Below are 25,173 nucleotides of genomic sequence, written 5' to 3'. Positions count from 1 at the left end.
ATGAAGAACAAGGAACACACCAGGCAGGTCCGAGATACTGTTGTGAAGAAGTTAAAAGCCGGATTTGGATACAAAAAGATTTCCCAAGCTTTAAACATCCAATCAATTTTGTAACCACTCCCTCTTCTAATTAGGGCTAATTGGAAAAGCTGTTCAAAAGAGGACATTGTATTATTTCTTTGTACTCCCTGGCCATGCAGCTGAAACGCGTCGGATCTTTAAAACTTTGTTTCTATTGAACATGCCATACCAATAAAGGCATTTTAATTAATTATATGAAGAGTGCCTTGGTCCTTATTTCTTTTTGATGACTTAATATAGTACACTTATCATAATTTGGTTGTAATCCAGAGAGGTTAGAAAAAGTATCTAGATCCTCTATGAGGCTGTGAAGGTATCCAAATTGTGGATTTAAAAGAAAACATGAATCATCAGCGTACAATGACACCTTTGTTTTTTAAGCACCTTGTTTTGTAACACCTTGATACTTTGTAACACCTTGATATTATTGTTGGATCTGATTTTAACAGTTAACATTTCGGTGGCAATAATAAATAGATATGCCGATAGTGGACAACCTTGTTTTACTCCTTGACAGTTAAAATCTTTCTGAGAAGTAGCCATTAACTATTTTACACCTAGGATTACTATGCTTAACTTCAACCCATTTTACAAGAGATTCTACAAAAATTGAAATATTCCAGGAATGTATATATAAACTCCAGTCGTACATTATCAAAAGCCTTTTCAAAGTCAGCTATGAATACCAGGCCTGGTTTCCCAGATGTTTCATAGTGTTCTATTGTTTCCAGTCTTATATTATCTCCAATGTGTCGTCCATGTAAAAAATGTGTCTTCTTAGGATGAATAATATTCGACAATAGCTTCGGAATTCTATGTGCTATGCATTTTGCTAGAATTTTTGCATCACAAGACGGAAGTGTAAGAGGCCTCCAATTATTTAAATGGTCTGGATCTTTATACAGTATTTACCACTTGGATCCTTTATCAGTAATAATGAAATCAGACCCTCTTGTTGAGTATCTGATAATCTACCATTTATATAGGAGTGGTTAAAACATGCTAATAATGGCCCTCTGAGTATATATATATTTTTTTGGTATACCTCCACTGGTATGCCATCCAGCTTTGGAGTTTTCCCTGAATTAAAGTCATAAATTGCATAAAGAAGTTCCTCCTCTGTAATTTGACCTTCCAATGAGTCTCTCTGTACAGCTGTTAATTTTACATTATTAATAGATAAAACAACCATACAATTAGCTTAGTTTAGTGCAGATGGAGGAGACTGAAACAAAAACATATGCTTAAAGTACTTTGCTTCTTCTTTCAAAATATTGTTTGGTGAATCATGGGTGACTCCATCATTTGTAACAAATTTCAGTAAATTCTTTCTGGTAGCATTTCTATGTTGAAGATGAAAAAATAATTTGGTGCATTTTTCCCCGTATTTCCTCCAGTTCGCTTTATTGTTATAATATATTACACTTGGTCTTTCTTGAATAAGTTCCTCCATTTCCTTTTGTTTTTCCTCTAACTTACTCTGAGCCTCTACGGTACAGTTTTTATTGCTATCTATCTGTACTGTTAGTCATTCCTTTTCCTTTGTTAATATGGACTCTCTTGACCTAAATTGCTTTTGTTTTAGAGATGAGTACTGAAATGCATGGCCTCTAAAGGCACATTTAAAAGTGTCCTATACAATAAGGGGATCTGCTGAACCTATATCATGAAGGAAAAAGTCAGTTAAAAATTATTCTGTCCTTGTTAAAAACAAGTTATCATCCAATAGGCTTTGATTAAATTTCCAATATTCTTGCCCACATGGAAATGATGTAAGTGTAATATACAGTGCATTCGGGAAATATTCATACCCCTTCCCTTTTTCCACATTTTGTTATATTACAGCCTTATTCTAAAATGTATTGAATTACTTTTTTCCCTCATCAATCTACACACAATACCCCATAATGACAAAGAGAAAACAACCAAAAAGTTCTACAGCTGCACCATCGAGACCATCCTGACCGGTTGCATCACCGCCTGGTATGGCAACTGCTCGGCATCTGACCGTAAGGCGCTACAGAGGGTAGTGCGTACGGCCCAGTACATCACTGGGGCCAAGCTTCCTGACATCCAGGACCTACTGTATATACTAGGCGGTGTCAGAGGAAGGCCCATAGAATTGTCAAAGAATCCAGTCACCCAAGTCAAAGACTGTTCTCTCTGCTACCGCACGGCAAGCGGTTCCGGAGCGCCAAGTCTAGGACCAAAAGGCTCCTTAACAGCTTCTACTCTCAAGCCATAAGATTTCTGGACAATTAATCAAATGGCCACCCGGACTATTTACATTGCCCAGCCCCTACTATGTTTTTACACCGCTGCTACTCGCTGTTCACTATCTATGCACAGTCACTTTACAAATGACCTCGATTAACGTGTACCCCCCCCCCCCCTCGGTGTATTCGGCGCATGTGACAAATAACAATTGATTAGATTTATTTTGTGCCACCAGGGCCACAATAATATCCCTCCTCTCTGATTATCCGAGTGCGACCCCCCTCCCCATAGGTTACTAAAGCTAGTGTTGCTAGTGTCACTCACTTAAATCCACACTTTTCCAAACACAAAAACACACACCCCACCTTCCATCACAATACACCCGTACATACCCACATATGGCTTCTTAGACTTTCAATGAGAATGACAGATCTATAACTCACATTTCTATGTAAATTTGGTTGCATAAAAATATTACATATTGCAGCATTAAATCCACTTCAATCAGTTTATATGAATGGAAGGATCCAGGTTAAATAATGATTTTTAGGTGTTGAGATAATTGAGACATGGATTGTGTATGTGTGCCGTTCAGTGGGTGAATGGGCAAGACACAATATTTGCGTGCCTTTGAACGGGGTATAGTAGTAGGTGCCAGGCGCACCGGTTTGTGTTATGAACTGCAACTCTGCTGGGTTTTTCACGCTCAACAGTTTCCCGTGTGTATAAAGAATGGTATACCACCCAAAGGACATCCAGCCGACTTGACACAACTGTGGGAAGATTTGTTGAGTCCATGCCCCGACGAATGGTTACTGTTCTGAGGACAGGGGGTGCAACTCAATATTAGGAAGGTACTCTTAACGTTTTGTAGACTGTGTACAGTATATCATTGCTGTGAACCAGTAATTAGGACTTTTATTTTGAAGACAATTTTGGACGCTGGAGTAATAGGCCTACTGGTGGCAAAGGTTTCACATCCTCTTTGTTCGTTGGCAATAACGTTGGCTAGCTAGGTTTACTTTCTACCGTCTCATGCGGCGCTCACTAGCAAAGGTAGCTAAGATACTGATTGGCACATGGGCCATAATGGGTATGTATTCGTGGTAACTTATTATATAAAACAATATTGTGGGTTTTTTCCTGTTAATCTGGCTAGGTTGTGTTTTCTAGCTAGGTGGCCAACTAGCCATGATCGGGCAGGGTTGTCCTCATTCGTGTACACTTTACTAACCGTTTTGCAATGCAAAACGACAACGAGCTTTTCTTATTGGATAAGTTCAGGCTGTCCCTGTCCGTTTTTTTTTCTCCTTCGGTGCCTAATGAACACGACCCTGATCTCGAGGAAGTAGCTGGGAAGCTAGCTAGGCCTACTTTGCCGTTTTTTAGCGAAACCCCTTGATCTATCTAGCAGTGCCGCTACGGCGATCTGTTATATTATTGACTAACGTTCAGTTTTGGATTATGTTATTGTGCCCATTTGCGCACGTTCTGTGCAAGCTAGCCATATAGCTAATACGTAAGTGCAAGCTAAGCTATTAACGTTAAGTTAGCTATCTGCTGGCAATGTTATATCAACCGTAACATTTCTTATCACTCAATGAATAACTACCTGTAGTTAAGATATGCAAAACTAGCTAATTTAGTTAGTTCTGCTATGCTAATGTTTTTACAAAATGGAATTGATTTAGCTAGCCATCTAACACACTTCACTGTACTTTTCACATTATAGATTCACCCATCCCTCTCTCCTCCCTGCGCCTTTTGGTTCCACCTCTACGGCTGATGTCTGCATTTATGTGGCAGGTAGCACAACAGAGGGCCATCAAGCACTATGGAAAATTAGAGGAGTTTGTGACCGTGGTAACACAAACTGTCCCAGAACTTATGACTGACAGACAAAGGACCCTCCTTATTTTGGGTCTGAGAGCAAGGGTAAGAAATGCCACATATTATGCCATACAGAATCCCTTCAATATGCTGGGACAATCCAACCTGAAATCCTGTCACATACTGTTTCTGAATGGGCTTTAAAAAATAATGAAAACATGGGCATTTAAGATATTACATTCTAGTTATATTCGTGGATTAATTTACTTCTACCTGATGCCTTTTATGGACGTTTTCAATTGTTTTGGTAATCGAAAAAACCCATTAGGCATCAGGTAGAATATCACATATCTCAAATTACTGTGTTTTCTTGAATTTGTTAATATAATCTTGAAGCCCATTAAAAAACAGTATGCAATTTTATCCAGGAAGCAGGGGGACTTTCTTATTGTATAGGTAAAATGTAGAAAATAGTTTTATGCAAAGTATCAAACTTGATCACTTTTCTTGCAGGTAAACCCTGTCAGCCTCCGGACCCTCCTTTATAGAATAAAGTCGTCTCAACATGCACAGGTTGGTGAATCAAAGTATGAATACAATGCCAAGATTGGAGATTTTGTTCTGCTGAACACTTATGAGATAATTAACACCCTCATAATTCAGAAACATTTAAAAACAAGAGATTTAAGATTGTTGGTATGGATGGTTGTGCACCATTTGTCTGAAATTCTAAAAAATGATAAATTTTTTAAAACTTTGTTTTACAGTCCAATGATGCAGGCATGGAGTCACCTGAAGCTAACTTTGCCAAGCTCACCCAAAGCTTGCTTATAGACCCGGTTGAGCGTGAACACTTCGTCCAAGTAAGTAGCTGTTAATGCCAAGCTTGTCTTGAATCTACAAGGCCTTCCCACACTACATCAGATTCAGTCTTTTACGATTATAACATGTCACACTGTGCAACGTGACCAAATTACAATCTTGACATCAACCTGGCTGGGTTGTAAGGTTTACCTCAGTTCTGGCGTCATATGCTGCGATTAGCTTGCGAGGCTACGTCAGTCGACTTAGGCTACGTCAACTGGGCGTATCAAGCATTGGCGCCAAAAGAAAAACAACAAGCTGTTGCTATGTTGATTGACAGACACTGCTCCTCCTACCTCTGTGACTGAGCGGTCCTTGTAATAAAAAGCTAAACTCTCGATTTGAAGAGGCTCATCACAACATGGAAACGCTAATGCCGAATATAAGCCCTGTAGCATAATCATTGGCATTACTCAATAAAAGCATTGCAATTTTGACATTCAAGCTGTGATGGTTATTTATAACTACAGAGCCAATTACTTGCACCAAGCTTTCATTCTACAAAGTGTGATTTAAAAAAAATATCAAAATAAATGTTATGAATGGCATCATTGCTGGTCTTATTGATTTTCTTTTTCGGGAACTTAGGAAAAGTAGCGGTATTTAAAGGAAAATTCCACCCAAAAACTATCTTTTGGTATTTGTTTTATTAGTCCATTGTAGAGCTGGGCGATATTTCAAGTAACTGTATCGCAAGAATCAAGTGTTTTTAAAAATTTTATGAGTGTTTATGTCCACTTGTTCTCATGTCTTTTTGGTCTCGGCTCCTTCTGTGATGTGTGTGCCTTCCCATTTTACACCAGAGATCTGTATGTAATGATGATATGCATGTCTTCGCACTAACAATTGGGGTTGTTGTCCCGAAGGCAAGCTTAGGTCCAAAATAAGCCCATTTGAAACGCATTGGGCTTATTTTGGATAGATTTTAGCGTGCGTGAAACTGCTCGCTTCACCTCTTCCTCCGGTTTACACACACCAAGCCACTCTCCCTGTCACTCACAACAACAAAGATGAGAGATCACGTCTTCCTCCTTGACAAGCGGTTTCAACTTGCTATTTGCAGTTGAGAGAGGAAACTAATAAATTAAAGAGAAATTGCAGAAAGGAGAAGCGTAAGTAGAAAAAGTAAAAGTTACAGGTCCATTGTGATATTCTGAGAGAGCATCTTGTGCATCTAAGTGCTGCATTCAACACTGTTGACCATGATGTCCTTCTGGAGAGGTGGGTTGGCCTCGCTGGTGGTTTAGTACCTGTTTAACCAGTCAGAGTTTTGTCACCCTTGGTGAATGCATCACGTGGCGTTTGGCAAAGTTTGATTTTGGGTCCGGTTCAGTTTATAAATGTTACAGCGTTGTCAGAAAGCACAGCATTGATTTTCACGGCTACGCAGACGATACAACTTTTCACATTAGTGTCACCAGAGGATTTTAGCTCCACTGATAAATTATTAGACTGTATTAGTGATTTAAATACTTGGATGGCTCACAACTTCCTCCAACTAAATCAAGTCAAGACCGAGGAACATCTTGTTGGAGCCAAAGCACAGAGAGAATCTGTCCACACCTATTAATTCACGGACAATAGAGATAAAACACCAGGTAAAAAACCTAGGTGGTGTTTTAGATTCTGAACTCCATTTTGAAATACACATTAGGAATGTGACATCTTTTTACCACCTGAGGAACATTGCCAAGGTGTGGCCATTTCTCTTTTAGGCTGATACAGAGAGACTCATCCATGCTTTTATTACAAGCAGGCTTGACGACTTTAATGCTCTTCTGTCTGGTCTACCCAAGAAAGCCATTGGTCAACTGCAAAACATACAGAATACTGCAGCACGGGTACTGACCAAGACCAGACGGACAGCACACATTACACCAATTTTAAGGTCTCGGTACTGGCTGTCTGTGCGTTTTTTTTTGTTTGTTTTTTGAATTAATTTTAAATCAATCCAAGATTGTGCACCCCAATACATGTCAGGCATGCTTTTAAGTTATGTGTCCAGTACAGTAGATCCCACAGGTCCTCTGGCGCACTGGCCAATTAACTATCCCAAAGCCTAGGACCAGGAGTCATGGAGAGGCAGCCTTTAGTTACAATGCCCCCAGCCTCTGGAATAGCATGCCAGAGAACCTGAGGACCAAAACTGTGATTTAAAAAAATATATATCTTAAAACACACCTTTTTAGCTTTGCTTTTCCTTAGGGTACTTTTTAGTTGTTCAGATTGTTATTCATCCTCTTGTTGTGTAGTAAATATAGCATTTAAACACCATTTTTTTCCTGTGAAGAACATTGTTGCATTCCATGGCTGAAATGTGCTGTATAAATAAAGCTTGATTTAACCTGTTCATTTTCTGTATCCTAATGCCTGCTATGTTAAGTTAGTCATTATTAGTGAATGTGCATTATGCAAGGTTCTGCTAATGTGTCCCTTTCCAACAATGCAGAGAAAATAGAAATAATATAAATTAGAAATAAATACAATGAGTAACAATAACTTGGCTATATACACGGGGTATTGTCGGGAAGAGTGGGTTGTGCCCGACTACACAAGCGGCAATGAGTGTAAACACGAGTTCAAGTTTCAGATGCTTTTACATTAGGTGTTTGTCTCTGGCATTGTAGTCCACAAACCGTTCAGGCCAGAGGGTGTTTGAAGACAGCGGCCACCTGTAGTCTCTTGCGGTGGTGTGGCCTCACTGGCAGAGTGGTTAACTCCCCTTCCAGGGAGTCTGTGGAAGGAGAGAGAAACAGTGTAAGTGGGAGAGTAGGCACAGTGTGGCTGTGCCTTCCTAACTGCTGCAGGATAGATAATAAACAGTAAATGCAGCATGCTGTGATGATTTAAGAGTTCAATGCAGATACTCTATGGAGCTATTGATTAACTACTTAACAGTCTTATGGCTTGGGGGTAAAAACTGTTCAGGGTCCTGTTGGTTACAGACTTGGTGCGTCAGTACCGCTTGCCGTGCGGAAGCAGAGACGACAGTCCATGACTTGGGTGGTTGGTGTCTTTGACCATTTTTATGGCCTTCCTCTGACACTGCCTGGTATAGAGGTCCTGCATGGCAGGGAGTTCTGCCGTATGCACTGCTCTCTGTAGCGCCCTGTAGGCTGTCTCATCATCTTCAGTGATCAGGCCTACCACCGCTATGTTATCGGCAAACTTAATGATGCTGTTGGAGTTGTGAGTGGCCACACAGTCGTGGGTGAACAGGGAGTACAGGTGGGGACTAAGCACGCACCCCTGAGGGGCCCCCGTGTCGAGGGTCAGCATGGCGGATGTGTTGTTGCCTACCCTCACCACCTGGGGGGTGGCCCGTCAGGAGGTCCAGGATCCAGTTGCAGAGGGAGATGTTTAATCCCAGGGTCCTTAGCTTAGTGGTGAGCTTGGAGGGCACATGTCAGCAATAGCGTTTTCAAGATATAGAACTTTCTAAATAAACAAATACCAAAACGCAGCATCGTATGATTGTGCAAAAAGCAGCTGTATTTTAAAAGTTTTACATCTTAACTCGATTGCTGACATATAAAACATTTTGGGGCTACATCAACAATGGACTAATGAAACAAATACTAAAAGAGTGGAGTTTTCCTTTAATAGGCAGACCCTGTCACATTGAACAAGCCAAGACGTCCGACAATCGTTTACGACCTAAGAATTTACACACAACGTGGACATTTTGCCTGGATGACAAAATCGTGTCATAAGGAGGCTAAAATCATGCAGTCTCTGCGGGCCTTTACTTGAACATTTTCTCTGGCCTGACTCAAGTTAGTTATGATGTTTGTGGAAAATATAGTTGAGTTGAGATTCAGATTGTTAGTCAACAAGATAGTATTTGAATAGTGAATAGGCCTACGCTACTATAAATCATAACTAGTCATTCACTAACATGAATTTGTCTGTGCTGTGTTTACACAGACAGCCCAATTCAGATTTTTTTTTCAGTAATTGGTATTTTGACCAATCAGATCTGGTATGATTGGTCAAAAGTGCCACAACATGTAGCCTTACATGCCACAACACTGATTCCTATTCTTTGGGTACTGGATTATGCTAGCCTGGGTGCCAAGACCGCAGAAACAGGCTTGGCACCCAGGCTAGGATCGTGCAGGGTCTCTCAAACAATACTTCATTGATCTAATTATTTTCCTATTTGCATTATCTCACTGACTCTCCATCTTTTCAGGTGGTGTTTCCTGAAGAATTCAGACCTGATTTTGACCAAGTGCTTCAGGAACTGGTCTGTGACTTTCTCACTCGGCTGGAAGAGCTGCTTACACTACCAGACTTTAAGCAGGTGCAGAATCACTTTCGTAAGAGAGTCTTGAGACAACAGCATTCAAATGAACAACTGTAGTTGGCCTGGAATCTATTTTGGCATTTTATTTGTGTCCCTCTTTTCCCTAGACTGCATTGTTGCTGAGTGCTGGCTCCTCTGGCCTGGATGAATGCCTGCAGTCTTTCTCTCACTCAGAAGATCTCCAGTTTCTGCTCCAGAATTACAAACAATGCAGAACATTGTACACAAACAGTAAGTTCATAGAAAATTATCATTTTTTTATGCATCATTTTAGCACAACATGGTCAGATAAGGTTTATTGATGTAACAACTGCATCTGAGGAGAATAATATGATTTATGTGCAGGAAGTTCCTCTCACCATGTTCCTTACCTACCTTGTTCATTTGAAAGGGATTTAAAGTAGGAAGGAGAGTCAAATAAAGTGACGAATTAAAATGTAATTTATGGATTTGAGAAGTTTTGCCTCTAGGTGTTTCGAACAGTCACCTAGATAAAAAAAAAAGTGTGTTTTTAATGTATTTGTTTTTGTCTGTGCAGTTTCCTCCTCTGACATTCCTCAGGAATCAGATATTGAATCCGATGCCTTCCCTGACCAGTTAAACCGTACCAATCTGGACACTGTTGTGGGGATGAGGACTGGGATACAAAGCAGAGACTGCCAAAGGATGGAGTTGGCATCACATTTAGTGGAAATGGGGAGCACAAGAGATATTATAGGCTGCGATGAAACCTGTGATGAAGGGAATGAAGATGACATTGATGTAGAGGACGACCCAAAACAGAAAAGGTATGAGAATAAATGTATTTTTGTTATTTCAAATGGTACAGTTCGTTAATATCCATTTGCATTTGGACAGTCTATCAAACAAACTTACCACTTAACCCAATAGTCAACAATTTGCATTTCTGTTTTGTGCTTTTCACAGGGCTGGTTCTGGTCTTTCTCCTACCAGTGTCATGCAAGGTGGTGATACAGGTGAGACCTCACAAACTTTTAGTTGAGTACATTTACCCTTTGGAAAGCCTCAGTTGACCATTGTGGGGCAATGGTAGGGGAAAATTCCTCCATGAGTTCAATATTTGTATTCATTTTTTCGCAGACCCAGTTGCAGGGGTATCGTTTCAGGTGTTGACTCCTCTTTCTTCAGCTTCAAATGAGTGTGCCCCATCTACTTCCAGTTCATCACACATGAACATTTTCCACCAGTGTCCCCAGTGTGGGAAGTGCTTTAATTATCAGTCTCAACTTGTCCAACACCAGCAAATTCACTGTGGGGATAATCCATACAAGTGTTCCAACTGCGGGAATAGATTCAAATTCTTTACAAGTCTGTCAAACCATAAGAGGATGCAATGTGTGGGCACTGCCTTTAGCTGTTCAAAGTGCTGGAGAGAGTTTGGTTCTCTGCGTGAGAAATTGAGACACCAGTGTCCACACAACGAAGTCATGTACATCTGTCCACAGAGCGGGAAGAGTTTTAAGACGCCACAGCAACAACCATTCCAGTGCCGTCATTGCGCAATGGCCTTTTCCGAAATGGATCAACTGCATGCTCACGAAAAAATTCACGGAATCCCCCAAACTCTTGACTGTCACACATGTGGAATTACCTTCAGCAACTTGCCCAGCCTCGTGCACCACGTGGAAGCCCACAAGAGGTCGGATCTGAGGCCATCGTCGCACCTTCCAAAGAAGAAGAAAGGATTGCAGCTTCCGAAAACTCACCACTGTCACCAATGTGGAAAGTCCTTTGTAACAAACCGTCGCCTCAAGGATCACGTTCGTACTCATTTGAATTATCGTCCCTTCCCCTGCTCCTACTGTGGGAAATGTTTCACTCAGAAAGGTAATCTTAATGTGCACATAAGGATCCACACAGGGGAGAGACCCTACATGTGCTCTGTGTGTGGGAAGACCTTTCAGTCAGCAGGGAATCTGCAGGTACACCAGCGCTTTCACACTGGGGAGAAACCCTACCAATGCAAAGAGTGTGACAAACGTTTTACTAAGTCGAGCCATTTAGTGGTCCACATGCGTGGGCATACTGGAGAGCGTCCCTTCACTTGTAATGAATGTGGAAGGAGTTTTATCCGGAAAACTTGCTTAAAGAAACATTTGCTAGTTCATTCAGGGCAGAAGCCTTATTCACGTCCTCGTTGCCCGAATAATTCCAAGCGCAGTTCACAACCAAGCTATCATATGAAGGAGAATCCTACTAATGCGACTGCCATGACTGGACATATGACTGGACATGCGACTGCCATGACTGGACATGTGGCCGCCATGACTGGACATGCGGCCGCCATGGCTGGTCATGTGGCCGCCGTGGCTGGACATGTGGCCGTACCAGCAATCTATCATGACAGCCTTAACATAAAAATGTTGGCACATGTTGGCATGTCCCGAGGCTATGCCATGGAGAGACTAGGAGGCGGTCCTTCAAATTGTTGAACGCTGCCCTGCGCACAGAAAAATGTCCCAATACTTCCCCTCCGGCCCTACCTCTCACTTTTGAGTAACCCTCTTAGTGGGTAGTTGGGAGTGCAATTCGCTAGCGAAGCAACAGGTTATGGGGTGAAATCAATACTAGTCCAGAGAGATTAATGGGTGTTCTAATAATTGTTAACATGGAAACAACTGCATTTTTCATTGTAGGTTTCAAACAAACCCTCTGCAATGGCTTCATGCGCGGAATTTAATTGGAACAACTAAGAATTTATCATTAACACAGAAACAAAGGAATTGTCCGGTGTAGGTTTTCCAAAAACGTGCAGCGTCATTCACTGATGGGGGAGGGGCCTTGGAAGGTGAAGGGGGTGTGGACTCTAGTCTCTCTATACATCATGTCTCAGAACCTCATCAAGTAGCTGATTTGGTTGCCAATCTACTGGACCAGTTAAGAAGCTACTTTATAGTTTCATATGATGTTCTGTTTTTCTCATTACAAATAGTATTCCTTTACAGATGTATTAGACATGTAGAGCTGTTTGCATGTAGACATGTTTATGTAATAGCAGCGGTAGTCATGGATAGAGGGTGAGCTGGTGAAATGCATGTGCAATTGTAATATAAGTATTTACTCTAACAGTGATAATGATAATGTGTTATTTGATAAGCGTATTTCTAGACTTTCAAGGAATCTAGAAAAGTGTATTTCCTTGTGTTATATTTGGAGGGTTGTGATATTCTTTGTAATACCTATTATTAAAGGTTTTAATACTTAAGCTTCTATTTATTTATTTTTTAGGGGCACTCAGCACTGTGCTCTCTCTGTGTTACATGTGACCAACCTGCACAATCACATGCTATCGCAACACCATCAGGTTGTATATTCTGTTTTCTGGGTTATAGGCTGATCACAACTAGCATTGCAAAGGGTCAGAAATGTTCCTGAAATTTTTAATGGGAAGTTAAGCCTGGAATTTGGGGAATTTTGCTTAAATTTGTCAATGTTGGCTCATAAAAGTTAACCTTTTTTTGTGGGATACACATAAGGCAATTATAGGTCTTGTGGCATATTTTGGTTAAACTATCCCCAATTCAATAGAATTGCAACCCTCTGCATGCACAGTGCAATCTTCAATCACATGTACAGCTGATTCTCAAGGTCTTGCACACTAATGAGATGCTATTGAACCCACACTACAACACTGTCTGAGCCAAGGACTACATGCTTTCTGGTAAGTTTTCATTACAATACTGAGTGGGGTGAATATATTTGACATGACATACAATATTTTTTGCTAACAGTAGCCTACAGCAAAGTGTTTAAATAATTTCTAACTTGTTAACAATTTATGCTAGTTAGTTTTTGCTACCATGTGGGTGTTCGCTTATTTGAGCCTGCTAACTGAGGAGTGTTAATTAACCTGTTTCCATACATGTTTCATTTTAAAACATGTATCTTACAAAGGAGTAGTTTAATCTAACTGCTTATCTATATCTGTACATGGAATTGTATTTGAAGCTTTTTTTTTACTCTTTTTTTTTTCTTCTAATCTTTACAGGAAAATGTCACTGTCTGATGTGTGGAGACATTTCACTGCAGCTAATGTAGAAGGAAAAGCTGTGTACATTTGCAAATACTATGCCAAATCATATGTGAAGAATGCAACAAAGATGTAGAATAATCTGTCCCAAGTGCATAAAGTTCCCTCAACACTCACTACAAGCAACCTCTGACAAAAGTCCCTCTACTTCTATTTGAGGTGAAAATGATGAATCAGACACCTTATCAATAGCAACAGCTCATGGGCCTCCTGGATTCAAGTTTTTTTTGACTCAATGGAGGAGCTGTGTATGCAACTGGTTCACCTCTGATGCTCACAGGCCATGTGTATTGGAAGAGATTTCTGAATATTCTTTGCCCAGTAAACACCCGTCCAACCAGACATGCTTTATCTACTCATTTGCTGGATGCAGAGTTCAAGTGAAGGTCAAGCAAATCATAGAGAAAGCAGACTGTATTGCAATCATCTCAGATGGGTGATCAAATGTTTGTGGGCAAGGAATAATTAACTACATAATCTCCACCCCTCAACCAGTATTCTACAAGAGCACAGACACTAGGGACAACACACACCGGTCTCTACATTGCAGATGAGCTGAAGGCAGTCATCACTGACCTTGGACCACAAAGTATTTGCACTGGTGACAGACAATGCTGCGAACATGAAGGCTGTTTGGTCTAAAGTGGAGGAATCCTACCCTCACATCACACCCATTGGCTGTGCTGCTCATGCATTGAATCTGCTCCTCAAGGACATCATGGCACTGAAAACAATGGATACACTCTACCAGAGAGCCAAGGAAATGGTTAGGTATGTGAAGGGTCATCAAGTTATAACAGCAATCTACCTCACCAAGCAAAATGAGAAGAATAAGAGCACCACATTGTAGCTGCCCAGCAACACCCGTTGGGGTGGTGTTGTCATCATGTTTGACAGTCTCCTGGATGGGAAGGAGTCTCCAAGAAATAGCCATATCACAGTCTGCCGATATGGACAGCCCCATCAAGAGGATCCTCCTGGATGATGTAGTTTGGGAGAGAGTGGTAAGCAGCCTGAAATGCCTGAAACCTATAGCAGTAGCCATGGCACGGATTAAGGGAGACAATGCCATCCTGTCTGATGTTCAGACTCTGCTTGCAGATGCAAGAGAAGACATCCGTACTGCCCAGCCTACTTCACTGTTGCTCCAAGCAGAGGAAACTGCAGGTCTGAAATGCATCTAAAAGCGTGAAGACTTCTGCCTGAAGCCCATACACGCCACAGCTTACATGTTGAACCCGAAGTATGCTGGCAAGAGCATCCTGTCTGGTGCAGAGATCAACAAGGCCTATGGTGTCATCACTACCATGTCTCGCCACCTTGGCCTGGATGAGGGCAAGGTTTTTGGCAGTCTGGCAAAGTATACTTCCAAGCAAGGGCTTTGGGATGGAGATGCAATATGGCAGTCGTGCCAACATATCTCATCAGCCACCTGGTGGAAAGGACTTTGTGTTTCTGAGGCTCTTTCCCCTGTTGCCTCCATCATCCTCCAAATCCCACCAACATCAGCCGGCCTCAGCACAAGTGGTCCTTGTTTGGGAACACACACCAAATCACACAACAGGCTGACCAATACAAGGGTTGAAAAATTTGTGGCCATCTGGGCAAATTTGTTTTGGCTTTTTGAGCCTAATAAACGAGCCATCTAGGTTGGAAAGTGACAGTGAAGATGAGGCGTGAGTCTGATTGAGGAGGAAGCCTGAGAGGAAGACAACCAAATATTTAGTTTCTAGACTATAATTTTACAGATGTATGTTGAAAACATTTTTGGGAGATGTGATGGATCATTGGGGATCATTCAATATTCCCTTTCTTTTGATGTTCGGTGAAATCATCCCATGTGAAGAGTCAACTCATTTAATTAAAGTTCAATTGGTAACTAAATTGTTTTTGTTTTTTCTATTGGAAGGATTTAATCATTTGCAATTATGTCTACTTATGATAAGGTAAAAGGTTTATGTTTCTGTCTCCTTATATATGGTAAATATATCCATTGCAAAAAACATCTACATTTAAGTGGTATTAATATTACTTTGCATATATTTCCGTTAACTCCCACATATTCCGTTAATTCCCACGGAAAGTTTCCACCTCTGAATATTCCCCAAAATGTGCAACCCTACTCACAACACTGTTTCTGAAAACACTCACCCTCTTCCATACAGTTTCATAGAATTGTGGGTGCAATCAGCATTTACTCCCTGAATAGTGTACAGTGAATTATATGAACAGGGTTTAGTGTGTGTGACTGCCGTACTCTATTTTGGCACAAAGTGACTCAATGGAGAGGCATCATGAACAACACAGGTATACACATTTGTGGATACCTTATCAACTATCAGAAATGACCAAATTCCCTATGGTCCCTCGGTCTGAAACGTCACAGAGAATTATGACTCCACTCCCATGAAGCTCCAGTAGGTCAAGTGGCTCGCATAATAAAAAATGTAAGTATATAACAGATGTAAGCCCTACCCTTACATAGTTTTCCTTGATGGGGACACATCTTAGACTGCCATTGATTATGACTATTCAATTCACAATCACAGCATGAGGAAGTGATTAGTAGGCATACTATTTTAGACAGATATGGTCTATAATGGTATGATGATGTAGATGTCTCATGTTAGTCTACAATGCCCTTGTTACAGATGTCTTAGACCTGTTATTATACTAATGATGAAGTTAATGGTTACATGTAAATATAGTTAGTAATAACTAAAATGCAGATTGTATTGGCAATAATCAAGTTCATAAATACATATATTGAATAACTTGATAGTTAAATATTACACATTTAGCATAATTGATGACTTTTATTTTGAAGACATTTTGGACACTGACGTTAAAATAGTACTTGGTGGCAAAGGTTTCACATCCTCTTCTATGGTGGTAACATTAGCTAGCTAGATTTACTTTCTACTGTCTCATGCGGCGCTCACTAGCTAAGGTAGCTAAGATATTGATTGGCACATGGGCCATAATGGGTATGTATACGGTATTGGTGGTAACTTGCAAGATTAGAAAACAATATTGTGTGTTTGCTAGCTAGCTTTCTAACCTAGGTGGGCGTAAAAACCAGGTCGCTAGCTAGCTATGACCAGGGTCGTAGAAGAACAAACCGTAGCTAAACGTTTTGCAACGGAACATCTAAACGAGCGTTTCTAATTGGACAAATTCGGGTCGTCGCTCCACGTTTCGGTCAGTTTTCTAGCACTTGGTGTCTAGCGAAAACGACTCGGACATCAAGGAAGTAGCTGGATATCTCGCTAGCTATTGTGCCGTTTCTAGCAAAACCTCTTGTATATCTAACGTTGGCTAGCTGTGCCTTTCGATATTTTTTATTAAGCAGTAAGACCGAAAGGTTGTGGTATATGGCCAATATACCACGGCTAAGGGCTGTTTCACACGACGCAACGCGGAGTGCCTGGATACAGCCCTTAGCCATTGTATATTGGCAATATACCACAAAACCCCCGAGGTGCCTTATTGCAATTATAAGCTGGTTTCCAAGGTAATTAGAGTAGTAAAAATATATATTTTATAATACTGTGGTATACGGTCTGATATACCACGGCTGTCAGCCAATCAGCATTCAGGGTTCCATCCACCAAGTTTATAATATGTTATTGACTAGCTAGCCAGCTATTATTATGTTATTGAGTGTCCACATGCGCATTTGGCGCAAGCTATTGTCTGCTGGGATTGTTATGAAATTTGTTATGACAATGTTATTATGACATAACGGTAGCTAAGATGTGCATAGCTAAACGCAATTGATTTAACTAGCCATCTAACAGTAACACACTGTGCTTTTCACATTATAGATTCCCCTATCCCTCTCTCCTCCCTGCGCCTTTTGGTCCCACCTCTACGACTGATGTCTGCATTTATGTGGCAGGTATCACAACAGAGGGCCATTAAGCACTATGGAAAATTAGAGGAGTTTGTGACCGTGGTAACACAAACTGTCCCAGAACTTATGACTGACAGACAGAGGACCCTCCTTATTTTGGGGCTGAGAGCAAGGGTAAGACAATTCTTTCTAATCTTTCATACAGGATCACTTCATTTGGTGAAGTGCAGAGAATAGTTTTATGCAAAGTATCAGACTCCATCACCACTTTTCTTGCAGGTAACTTTGGGGCGATTTTCTGCTGAACACCCTGTCAGCCTCCAAACCCTCCTTTATTCTATAAAGTCTTCTCAACTTGCACAGGTTCAGGTTGGTAAATCAAATGTCATAGTGCAATGTCAGGATTTGAACTTTTTTCCCCCTGCTGGACACTTAAATGAAAATTAACACCCTGATAATTCAGCCACATTTAAATCAAGACCTTAAGTGTGTTGGTATGGACAGTTGTGTGCCATTTGTCACCCCCTTTAACACCAAGTCTAAAAATGACAGTCCGGTTTCAGTGTGTTTTCCACATTGTTTTACAGTCCTATGATGCAGGCATGGAATCACCTGAAGCTAACTTCGCCAAGCTCACCCAAAGCTTGATTACAGACCCAGTTGAGCGTGAACACTTCGTTCAAGTAAGTAGCAGTTCATGTCAAGCTTGTCTTGAACCTGTTTTAGTTTAACATTTTCTTTAGCCTGACTCAACCTAATAATAATTTATTTAGCTTATATAGCGCTTCTCATTACAAAATGGAATCTCAAAACGCTTCAAAAGCAAAACAAACCGGCACAGCAAATAATCAAAATGGAAAGTGAATGGTGTCTAGTCCGCCTCAGATAGTTGAGGCAGTTTGGAAAGGCAGTCTTTGCCATATGGCTTGACTGGATTGATGGTACAGCCAGAGAGAACCTAGTAATAATGTCATTGAAAAATTGCATTTTATTGTATGATAAGTCATAACTAGTAGACTCTGGCAAGAGAGAAGAAAAGACTTGGCACCAAAAGTAGGATCATGCAGGGTCTCCCAACCAATCATTAAGTAGGCTAACCGTTTTCCTTTTGCATTATCTCACTGACTCTCCATCTTTTCAGGTGGTGTTCCTTGAGGAATTCAGACCTGATTTTGACAAAGCACTTCAGGAACTGGTCTGTGACTTCCTCACTAGGTTGGAAGAGCTGCTTACACTACCAGACTTTAAGCAGGTGCAGAATCACTTTCGTAAGATTGTCTTGAGACAACAGCATTCAAATGAACAACTGTAGTTGGCCTGGAATCTATTTTGTCATTTTATTTGTGTCCTTCTTTTCCCTAGACTGCATTGTTGCTGAGTGCTGGCTCCTCTGGCCTGGATGAATGCCTGCAGTCTTTCTCTCACTCAGAAGATCTCCAGTTTCTGCTCCAGAATTACAAACAATGCAGAACATTGTACACAAACAGTAAGTTCATAGAAAATTATCCATTTTTTATGCATCATTTTAGCACAACATGGTCAGATAAGGTTTATTGATGTAACAACTGCATCTGAGGATCAATCCATCAAATGTATTTATAAAGCCCTTCTTACATCAGCTGATGTCACAAAGTGCTGTACAGAAACCCAGCCTAAAACCCCAAACAGCAAGCAATGCAGGTGTAGAAGCACGATGGCTACAAAAAACTCCCTAGAAAGGCCAGAACCTAGGAAGAAACCTAGAGAGGAACCAGGCTATGAGGGGTGGCCAGTCCTCTTCTGTCTATGCTGGTTGGAGATTATAGCAGAACATGGCCAAGTTGTTCAAATGTTCATAGATGACCAGCAGGGTCAAATAATAATAATCACAGTGGTTGTAGAGGGTGCAACAGGTCAGCCTCAGGAGTAAATGTCAGTTGGCTTTTCATAGCCGATCATTCAAAGTATCTCTGCCGCTCCTGCTGTGTCTAGAGAGTTGAAAGCAGCAGGTCTGGGACAGGTAGCACGTCCTGTGAACAGGTCAGGGTTCCATAGCCGCAGGCAGAACAGTTGAAACTGAAGCAGCAGCACGACCAGATGGACTGGGGACAGCAAGGAGTAATCAGGCCAGGTTGCCCTAGGACTCAGGTCCTCAGAGAGAGAGAGAGAAAGAAAGAAGGAAAAGAGAGAATTAGAGAGAGCATACTTAAATTCACACAGGACACCGGATAAGACCGTAGAAATACTCCAGATATAACAGACTGACCCTAGCCCCCCGACACAAACTTTTGCAGCATAAATACTGGAGGCTGAGACCGGAGGGGTCGGGAGACACTGACAATACCCCCAGACAGAGCCAAACAGGCAGGATATAACCCCACCCACTTTGCCAAAGCACAGCCCCCACACCACTAAAGGGATACCTTCAACCACCAACTTACCATCCTGAGACAAGGCCGGGTATTGCCCACAAAGATCTCCCCCACAGCACAAACCCAAGGGGGGGGCGCCAACCCGGACAGGAAGATCATGTCAGTGACTCAACCCACTCAAGTGACGCACCCCTCCTAGGGACGGAATGGAAGAGCACCAGTAAGCCAGTGACACAGCCCCTGTAATAGGGTTAGAGGCAGAGAATCCCAGTGGAGAGAGGGGAACCGGCCAGGCAGAGACCGCATTGGCGGTTCGTTGCTCCAGTGCCTTTCCGCTCACCTTCACACTCCTGGGCCAGACTACACTCAGTCATAGGACCTACTGAAGAGATGAGTCTTCAATAAAGACTTAAAGGTCGAGACTGAGTCGGCATCTCTCACATGGATTCCATAAAAAAATTATCTGATTTATGTGCAGGAACTTCCTCTCACCATGTTCCTTACCTTTCTTGTTCATTTTGAATGGATTAGCCAAATAATAAACAATTTGACAGAATAAAATGTAAATTAGGGATATTCAGAACAGCCTAGCAGATATTTAATTTATTTTTAACGTATTTGTTTTGTCTGTGCAGTTTCCTCCTCTGACATTCCTCAGGAATCAGATATTGAATCCGATGCCTTCCCTGACCAGTTAAACCGTACCAATCTGGACACTGGTGTGGCTATGAGGACAGCACATTTAGTGGCAATGGGGAGCACAAGAGATATTATAGGCTGCGATGAAACCTGTGATGAAGCGAATGAAGATGACATAGATGTAGAGGACGAGTCAGCACAGAAAAGGTACAGTGCCTTCAGAAAGTATTCACACCCCTTGACTTTTTCCAAATGTTGTTGTGTTACAGCCTGAATTTAAAATGGATTAAATTAAGATGTTTTGTCACTGGCCTACACACAATACCCCACAATGTCAATGTTAAATTATGTTTTTAGACATTTTTACAAATGAAAAGCTGAAATGTCTTCAGTCAATAAGTATTTAACCCCTTTGTTATGGTAAGCCTAAATAAGTTCAGGAGTAAATGTTTGCTTAACAAGTCACATAATAAGTTGCATGGACTCACTCTATGTGCAATAAGTGTTGAACATTATTTTTCATCTCTGTACCCCACACTTACAATTATTTGTTAGGTCCCTCAGTTAATTTCAAACACAGATTCAACCACCAAGACCAGGGAGGTTTTCTAATGCTTCGCAAAGAAAGGCAACTATTGGTAGATGGGTCCAAAGAAATTTTAAAAAGCAGACATTGAATAGCCCTTTTGAGCATGGTGAAGTTACTAATTATACTTTGGGTCGTGTATCAATGCACCCAGTCAGTACAAAGATACTGGTGTCTACTTAGTTGCTGGAGAGGAAGAAAACCACCAATGGTGAATATAAAACAGTTGCCGAGTTTAATGGCTGTGATAGGAGAAAACTGGGGATGGACAACAACATTGTAGTTACTCTACAATACTAACCTTGACAGAGTGAAAAGAAGGAAGCCTGTACAGAATAACAAATATTCCAAAACATGCATTATGCTTGGCCTACCGAATGGCGCAGCTGCCTAAGGCAATGCATCGCAGTGCTAGAGGCGTCACTAGAGACCCGGGTTCGATACCCGGCTGTATCACAATCGGCCGTGATCAGGGGAGTCCCGTAGGGCGGCGCACAATTGGCCCAGCGTCATCCGGGTTAGGGAAGGGTTTGGCCAGGCGTGCTTTACAAGTAGGCCGTCATTGTAAATGAGAATTTGTTCTTTACTGACTTGCCTAGTTAAATAAAGGTTAAATAAACAATTAAAATACAAGGCACTAAAATAATACTTACTCAGTACCACTCTCCATATTTTCAAGCATACTGTTAGCTGCATCATGTTATAGGTATGCTTGTAATCATTGGGGACTGGGGAGTTTTTCAAGATAAAAAGTAAACGGAATGGAGCTAAGCACAGGCAACATTATAGAGGAAAACCAGGTTCAGTCTGCTTTCCACCAGACACTGGGAGATGCAGGACAATACCCTAAAACACAAGACAAAATCCACACTGAAGTTGCTTACCAAGAAGACGGTGAATGTTCGGAAGTGGCCGAGTTACAGTTTTGACTTACAGCTGTAATTGCTGCTAAAGGTGCTTCTACAAAGTATTGACTCAGGGGTGTGAATACGTATGTAAATGAATTATTTCTGTATATAATTTAATACATTTGCAAACATTTCGAAAAACATGTTTTCACTTTGTCATTATGGAGTATTGTGTGTAGATGGGCGAGAATATTTTTTATTTAATCCATTTTAAATTCAGGCTGTAACAACAAAATGTGGAATAAGTCAAGTGGTGTGAATATTTTGAGACCCTGTATGTGAGAATTAATTTATACATTTTTGTTGTTTTAAACAGTGCATCAAACAACTTTACCACTTGACTTAGTAATGGTCATCAATTTGCATGTCTGTTTTGTGCCTTTCACAGGGCTGGTTCTGGTCTTTCTCCTACCAGTGTCATGCAAGGTGGTGATACAGGTGAGACCTCACAAACTTTTAGCCAAGTACATTTACCCTTTGGAAAGCTGCAGCTGACCATTGTGGGGCAATGGAAGGGGAAACGTCAATGTTTTTATTCATTTTTCCACAGACCCAGTTGCAGGGGTGTCGTTTCAGGTGTTGACTCCCCTTTCTTCAGCTTCAAATGAGTGTGCCCCATCTACTTCCAGTTCATCACACATGAACATTTTCCACCAGTGTCCCCAGTGTGGGAAGTGCTTTAATTATCAGTCTCAACTTGTCCAACACCAGCAAATTCACTGTGGGGATAATCCATACAAGTGTTCCAACTGCGGGAATAGATTCAAATTCTTTACAAGTCTGTCAAACCATAAGAGGATGCAATGTGTGGGCACTGCCTTTAGCTGTCCCAAGTGCTGGAGAGAGTTTGGTTCTCTGCGTGAGAAATTGAGACACCAGTGTCCACACAACGAATCCATGTCCATCTGTCCACAGAGCGGGAAGAGTTTTAAGACATCACCACAATATCCATTCCAGTGTCGTCACTGTGCAAGGAGCTTTCCCGAATCGAATCAACTGGACGCCCACGAAAAAAGTCACAGTGTCGTCCAAACGCTTGACTGTCACAAATGTGGAATGACCTTCAGCAACTTGCCCAGTCTAGTGCACCACGTGGAAGCCCACAAGAGGTCGGATCTGAGGCCATCGTCACACCTTCCAAAGAAGAAAGGATTGCAGCTTCCGAGAACTCACCACTGTCACCAATGTGGAAAGTCCTTTGTAACAAACCGTCGTCTCAAGGATCACATGCGCACTCATATGAATTATCGTCCCTTCCCCTGCTCCTACTGTGGGAAATGTTTCACTCAGAAAGGTAATCTCACTGTGCACATAAGGCTCCACACAGGGGAGAGACCCTACATGTGCTCTGTGTGTGGGAAGGCGTTTCCATCAGGAGGGGATCTGCAGGTACACCAGCGCTTTCACACTGGGGAGAGACCTTACCAATGCAAAGAGTGTGACAAACGTTTTTTTAAGTCGAGCCATTTAGTGGTCCACATGCGTGGGCATAGGGGAGAGCGTCCCTACACTTGTAATGAATGTGGGAGGGGTTTTATCCGGAGAACTTGCTTAAAAAAACATTTGCTAGTTCATTCAGGGGAAAGGCCATATTCATGTCTTCGTTGCCCGAATACTTACAAACGCAGTTCACACCTGAACTATCACATGAAGAAAAATCATTGAAAGATGTAGTGTATTTACAATATGGTTTTCTTGGTAGAGCTTTTGTAATAGTGGCATTAGTGGAGATGCAGGAAGTACACCCAGTACCAAACTAATTTATCATGTCCTCAACACTTTAAAGCCTTGTTTCCCAGTTCAAGGGGAAGTTCAGTCATTTACAGCTTGACGATTCCTCATCCTTTAAGTAGTCTATGGGCCAGGAGACACTGTAATCTGTGCTTCAGTTTTCTTTAAACAGACTACAAACTAACAAGCTAACGTGAGCCTCCACTAGCTGATAATCAATGGAAGTGATATGGGGCATCCATGAAATGTTTTTTTAAAAAAATAGTTTTTTTAAATTGCTAAATTACCTTTTGCTAATGTAAAACCAAATATTGGATTTATCTCAGTTGATTTGGCTTTTACATTTAGAACAATTGCATAATTGACCCTATCACTCCCTTTGATTTATAGTTATAGGTGTTTAAAATTAGCTTAAGTTTGTAGTGGCTGCTTAAAGAAAACTGAACCATAGATTACAGGTTTTCCTGGCCCATAGACTACTTTCAAGGTGATGAACCATCTAACAATAAGTTGTTAAATAGTGAACTTGCCCTTTTTAAAAATCACTGCATAATAGCTGAGGATGCAAATATGTACATAAGCCACTGGTTGAGGCTGTTCCATCTGTTTGTTTACGTAATGTTATATGGAGTTTTGGTGAAACTGTTTAAATGTTCAGCACCTGGATTTATTTCCATGGTGATATAGTGATTTATTGTTCTGTTGAATGCAGTATAAATCGCCAGAATCTACTCTTCTGTAATTTAGTTATGCATTAATATATCAATAAACATATCCATCTAAAAATGCCAACCGTTTAGCCTTTGTGTAAACGTTGTGTCATTCCAAAACATTAAAGTAGATGAATGATTGAGTCAAGCATTTTTATAATCATTACATGCTGGTGTGCTCCCATCTGGCACTGGCTTACAGGGTTATCGTACAGGTGACTGTTCAGAACTGGGACGCGACTGCCCTAGATGTCCTGGGTGGACCAGAGGGCCCCCGACTTGGCCTCGTGCAATCAAACAAGCCAAAGCTCAGAAGGCCGGGTAAACTGCCAACATACAGGAAACACTTGAGTAAATGAGGGATACAAAGTCAATTGAAAGCTGTTGCTTCCACACAGGTGTGGTTCCCGAATTAATTAAGCAATTCACATCCCATCATGCTTAGCGTCATGTATAAAAATTCCCAGTTGCCCATTATTTTGGCTACAATGGCTAGAAGAGATCTGTGACTTTGAAACAAGGATTTCAAAGAAGCAAAGGGGGTTTAAAGGGTGTGTCTCACCAGATCTCAACACAATTGAACACTGAGACAGGGTTTATCACCACCAGCAACAAAAACCCAAATTGTGGAATTTCTTGAGCAAGAATGGTGTCACATTCTTCCAATAGAGTTCCAGACACTTGTAGAATCTATGGCAAGGGGCATTGAAGCTGTGCTGGCAGGCCCAAAGCCCTATTAAGACATGTTCGTTTTAGGAAGTTCCCTCTATCTTCCTTTGCTTCTATCAGTAACATGTTCTCACTTTGCAGTGGGTAAAACATGAGCTGAAACAGATATCTTTATCACCCCATCCAGAAACATGATTCCATCAGCACAGTTCACATAGGCTGTGTAGACACAGGCAGCCCAATTCTGATCTTTTTTCCCACTAATTGGTCTTTTGACCAATCTTTTTCAGAGCTGATCTGATTGGTCAAAAGACTCATTAGTGAAAAAATATTAATTTGTCTGCCTGTGTAAATGCAGACATACAGGTTTC

General features: G+C 41.3%; 2 protein-coding genes across 7 annotated transcripts; both read left to right on the top strand.

Annotated features, from left to right (window-relative positions):
* The first annotated feature begins 2,974 nt into the window (after window positions 1-2,974).
* Window positions 2,975-15,236, top strand: LOC115132947 (zinc finger protein ZFMSA12A-like). 4 transcript variants are annotated; one of them, XR_010463552.1, is made up of 10 exons: window positions 3,235-3,391; window positions 4,031-4,233; window positions 4,642-4,701; window positions 4,896-4,991; window positions 9,188-9,298; window positions 9,409-9,532; window positions 9,840-10,089; window positions 10,229-10,278; window positions 12,551-12,983; window positions 13,311-15,236. XR_010463552.1 is itself a non-coding variant. In XM_065016534.1 (9 exons), exons 2-9 carry the CDS (start codon window positions 4,084-4,086, stop codon window positions 11,752-11,754), a joined length of 2,193 nt encoding a protein of 730 aa, XP_064872606.1. In that variant the 5' UTR covers window positions 2,975-3,152; window positions 4,031-4,083; the 3' UTR covers window positions 11,755-12,527. The 4 variants fall into 4 exon arrangements, 3 of the variants coding, with proteins under 3 accessions (XP_064872606.1, XP_029521546.1, XP_029521547.1); XM_065016534.1 differs by lacking the exons at window positions 3,235-3,391; window positions 12,551-12,983; window positions 13,311-15,236 and adding exons at window positions 2,975-3,152; window positions 10,403-12,527; XM_029665686.2 differs by lacking the exons at window positions 12,551-12,983; window positions 13,311-15,236 and adding an exon at window positions 10,403-12,527 and having other exon boundaries at window positions 3,239-3,391.
* Window positions 15,237-16,201: 965 nt separating this feature from the next.
* LOC115132949 (zinc finger protein ZFMSA12A-like) lies at window positions 16,202-24,215 on the top strand. Of its 3 annotated transcripts, none has more exons than XM_029665689.2 (9): window positions 16,202-16,339; window positions 17,180-17,382; window positions 17,488-17,577; window positions 17,796-17,891; window positions 18,350-18,460; window positions 18,571-18,694; window positions 20,195-20,405; window positions 22,081-22,130; window positions 22,243-24,215. In XM_029665689.2, exons 1-9 carry the CDS (start codon window positions 16,282-16,284, stop codon window positions 23,355-23,357), a joined length of 2,058 nt encoding a protein of 685 aa, XP_029521549.1. In that variant the 5' UTR covers window positions 16,202-16,281; the 3' UTR covers window positions 23,358-24,215. The 3 variants fall into 3 exon arrangements, with proteins under 3 accessions (XP_029521549.1, XP_029521553.1, XP_029521552.1); XM_029665693.2 differs by having other exon boundaries at window positions 16,203-16,339; window positions 17,254-17,382; XM_029665692.2 differs by lacking the exon at window positions 16,202-16,339 and adding an exon at window positions 16,347-16,866.
* The last annotated feature ends 958 nt before the right edge of the window (window positions 24,216-25,173 follow it).

Source organism: Oncorhynchus nerka, unplaced genomic scaffold (genome assembly GCF_034236695.1).
Source record: "Oncorhynchus nerka isolate Pitt River unplaced genomic scaffold, Oner_Uvic_2.0 unplaced_scaffold_21___fragment_8___debris, whole genome shotgun sequence".
NCBI lineage: Eukaryota > Metazoa > Chordata > Actinopteri > Salmoniformes > Salmonidae > Oncorhynchus > Oncorhynchus nerka.
Note: the sequence above shows the minus strand (reverse complement) of the source record. Positions and strands in the feature narration are given on the sequence as shown.

What these genes read in the sequence shown, in the direction of transcription:
- LOC115132947 (XM_029665686.2), top strand. Translation starts at nt 3,334, where the DNA reads ATGCGGCGCTCACTAGCAAAGGTAGCTAAGATACTGATTGGCACATGG. An exon ending in GACGACCCAAAACAGAAAAG is followed by an intron (nt 10,090 to 10,228) that starts GTATGAGAATAA and finishes TGCTTTTCACAG; the next exon opens with GGCTGGTTCTGGTCTTTCTC. An exon ending in CATGCAAGGTGGTGATACAG is followed by an intron (nt 10,279 to 10,402) that starts GTGAGACCTCAC and finishes ATTTTTTCGCAG; the next exon opens with ACCCAGTTGCAGGGGTATCG.
- LOC115132949 (XM_029665689.2), top strand. Translation starts at nt 16,282, where the DNA reads ATGCGGCGCTCACTAGCTAAGGTAGCTAAGATATTGATTGGCACATGG. An exon ending in CTCAACTTGCACAGGTTCAG is followed by an intron (nt 17,578 to 17,795) that starts GTTGGTAAATCA and finishes ATTGTTTTACAG; the next exon opens with TCCTATGATGCAGGCATGGA. An exon ending in GACGAGTCAGCACAGAAAAG is followed by an intron (nt 20,406 to 22,080) that starts GTACAGTGCCTT and finishes TGCCTTTCACAG; the next exon opens with GGCTGGTTCTGGTCTTTCTC.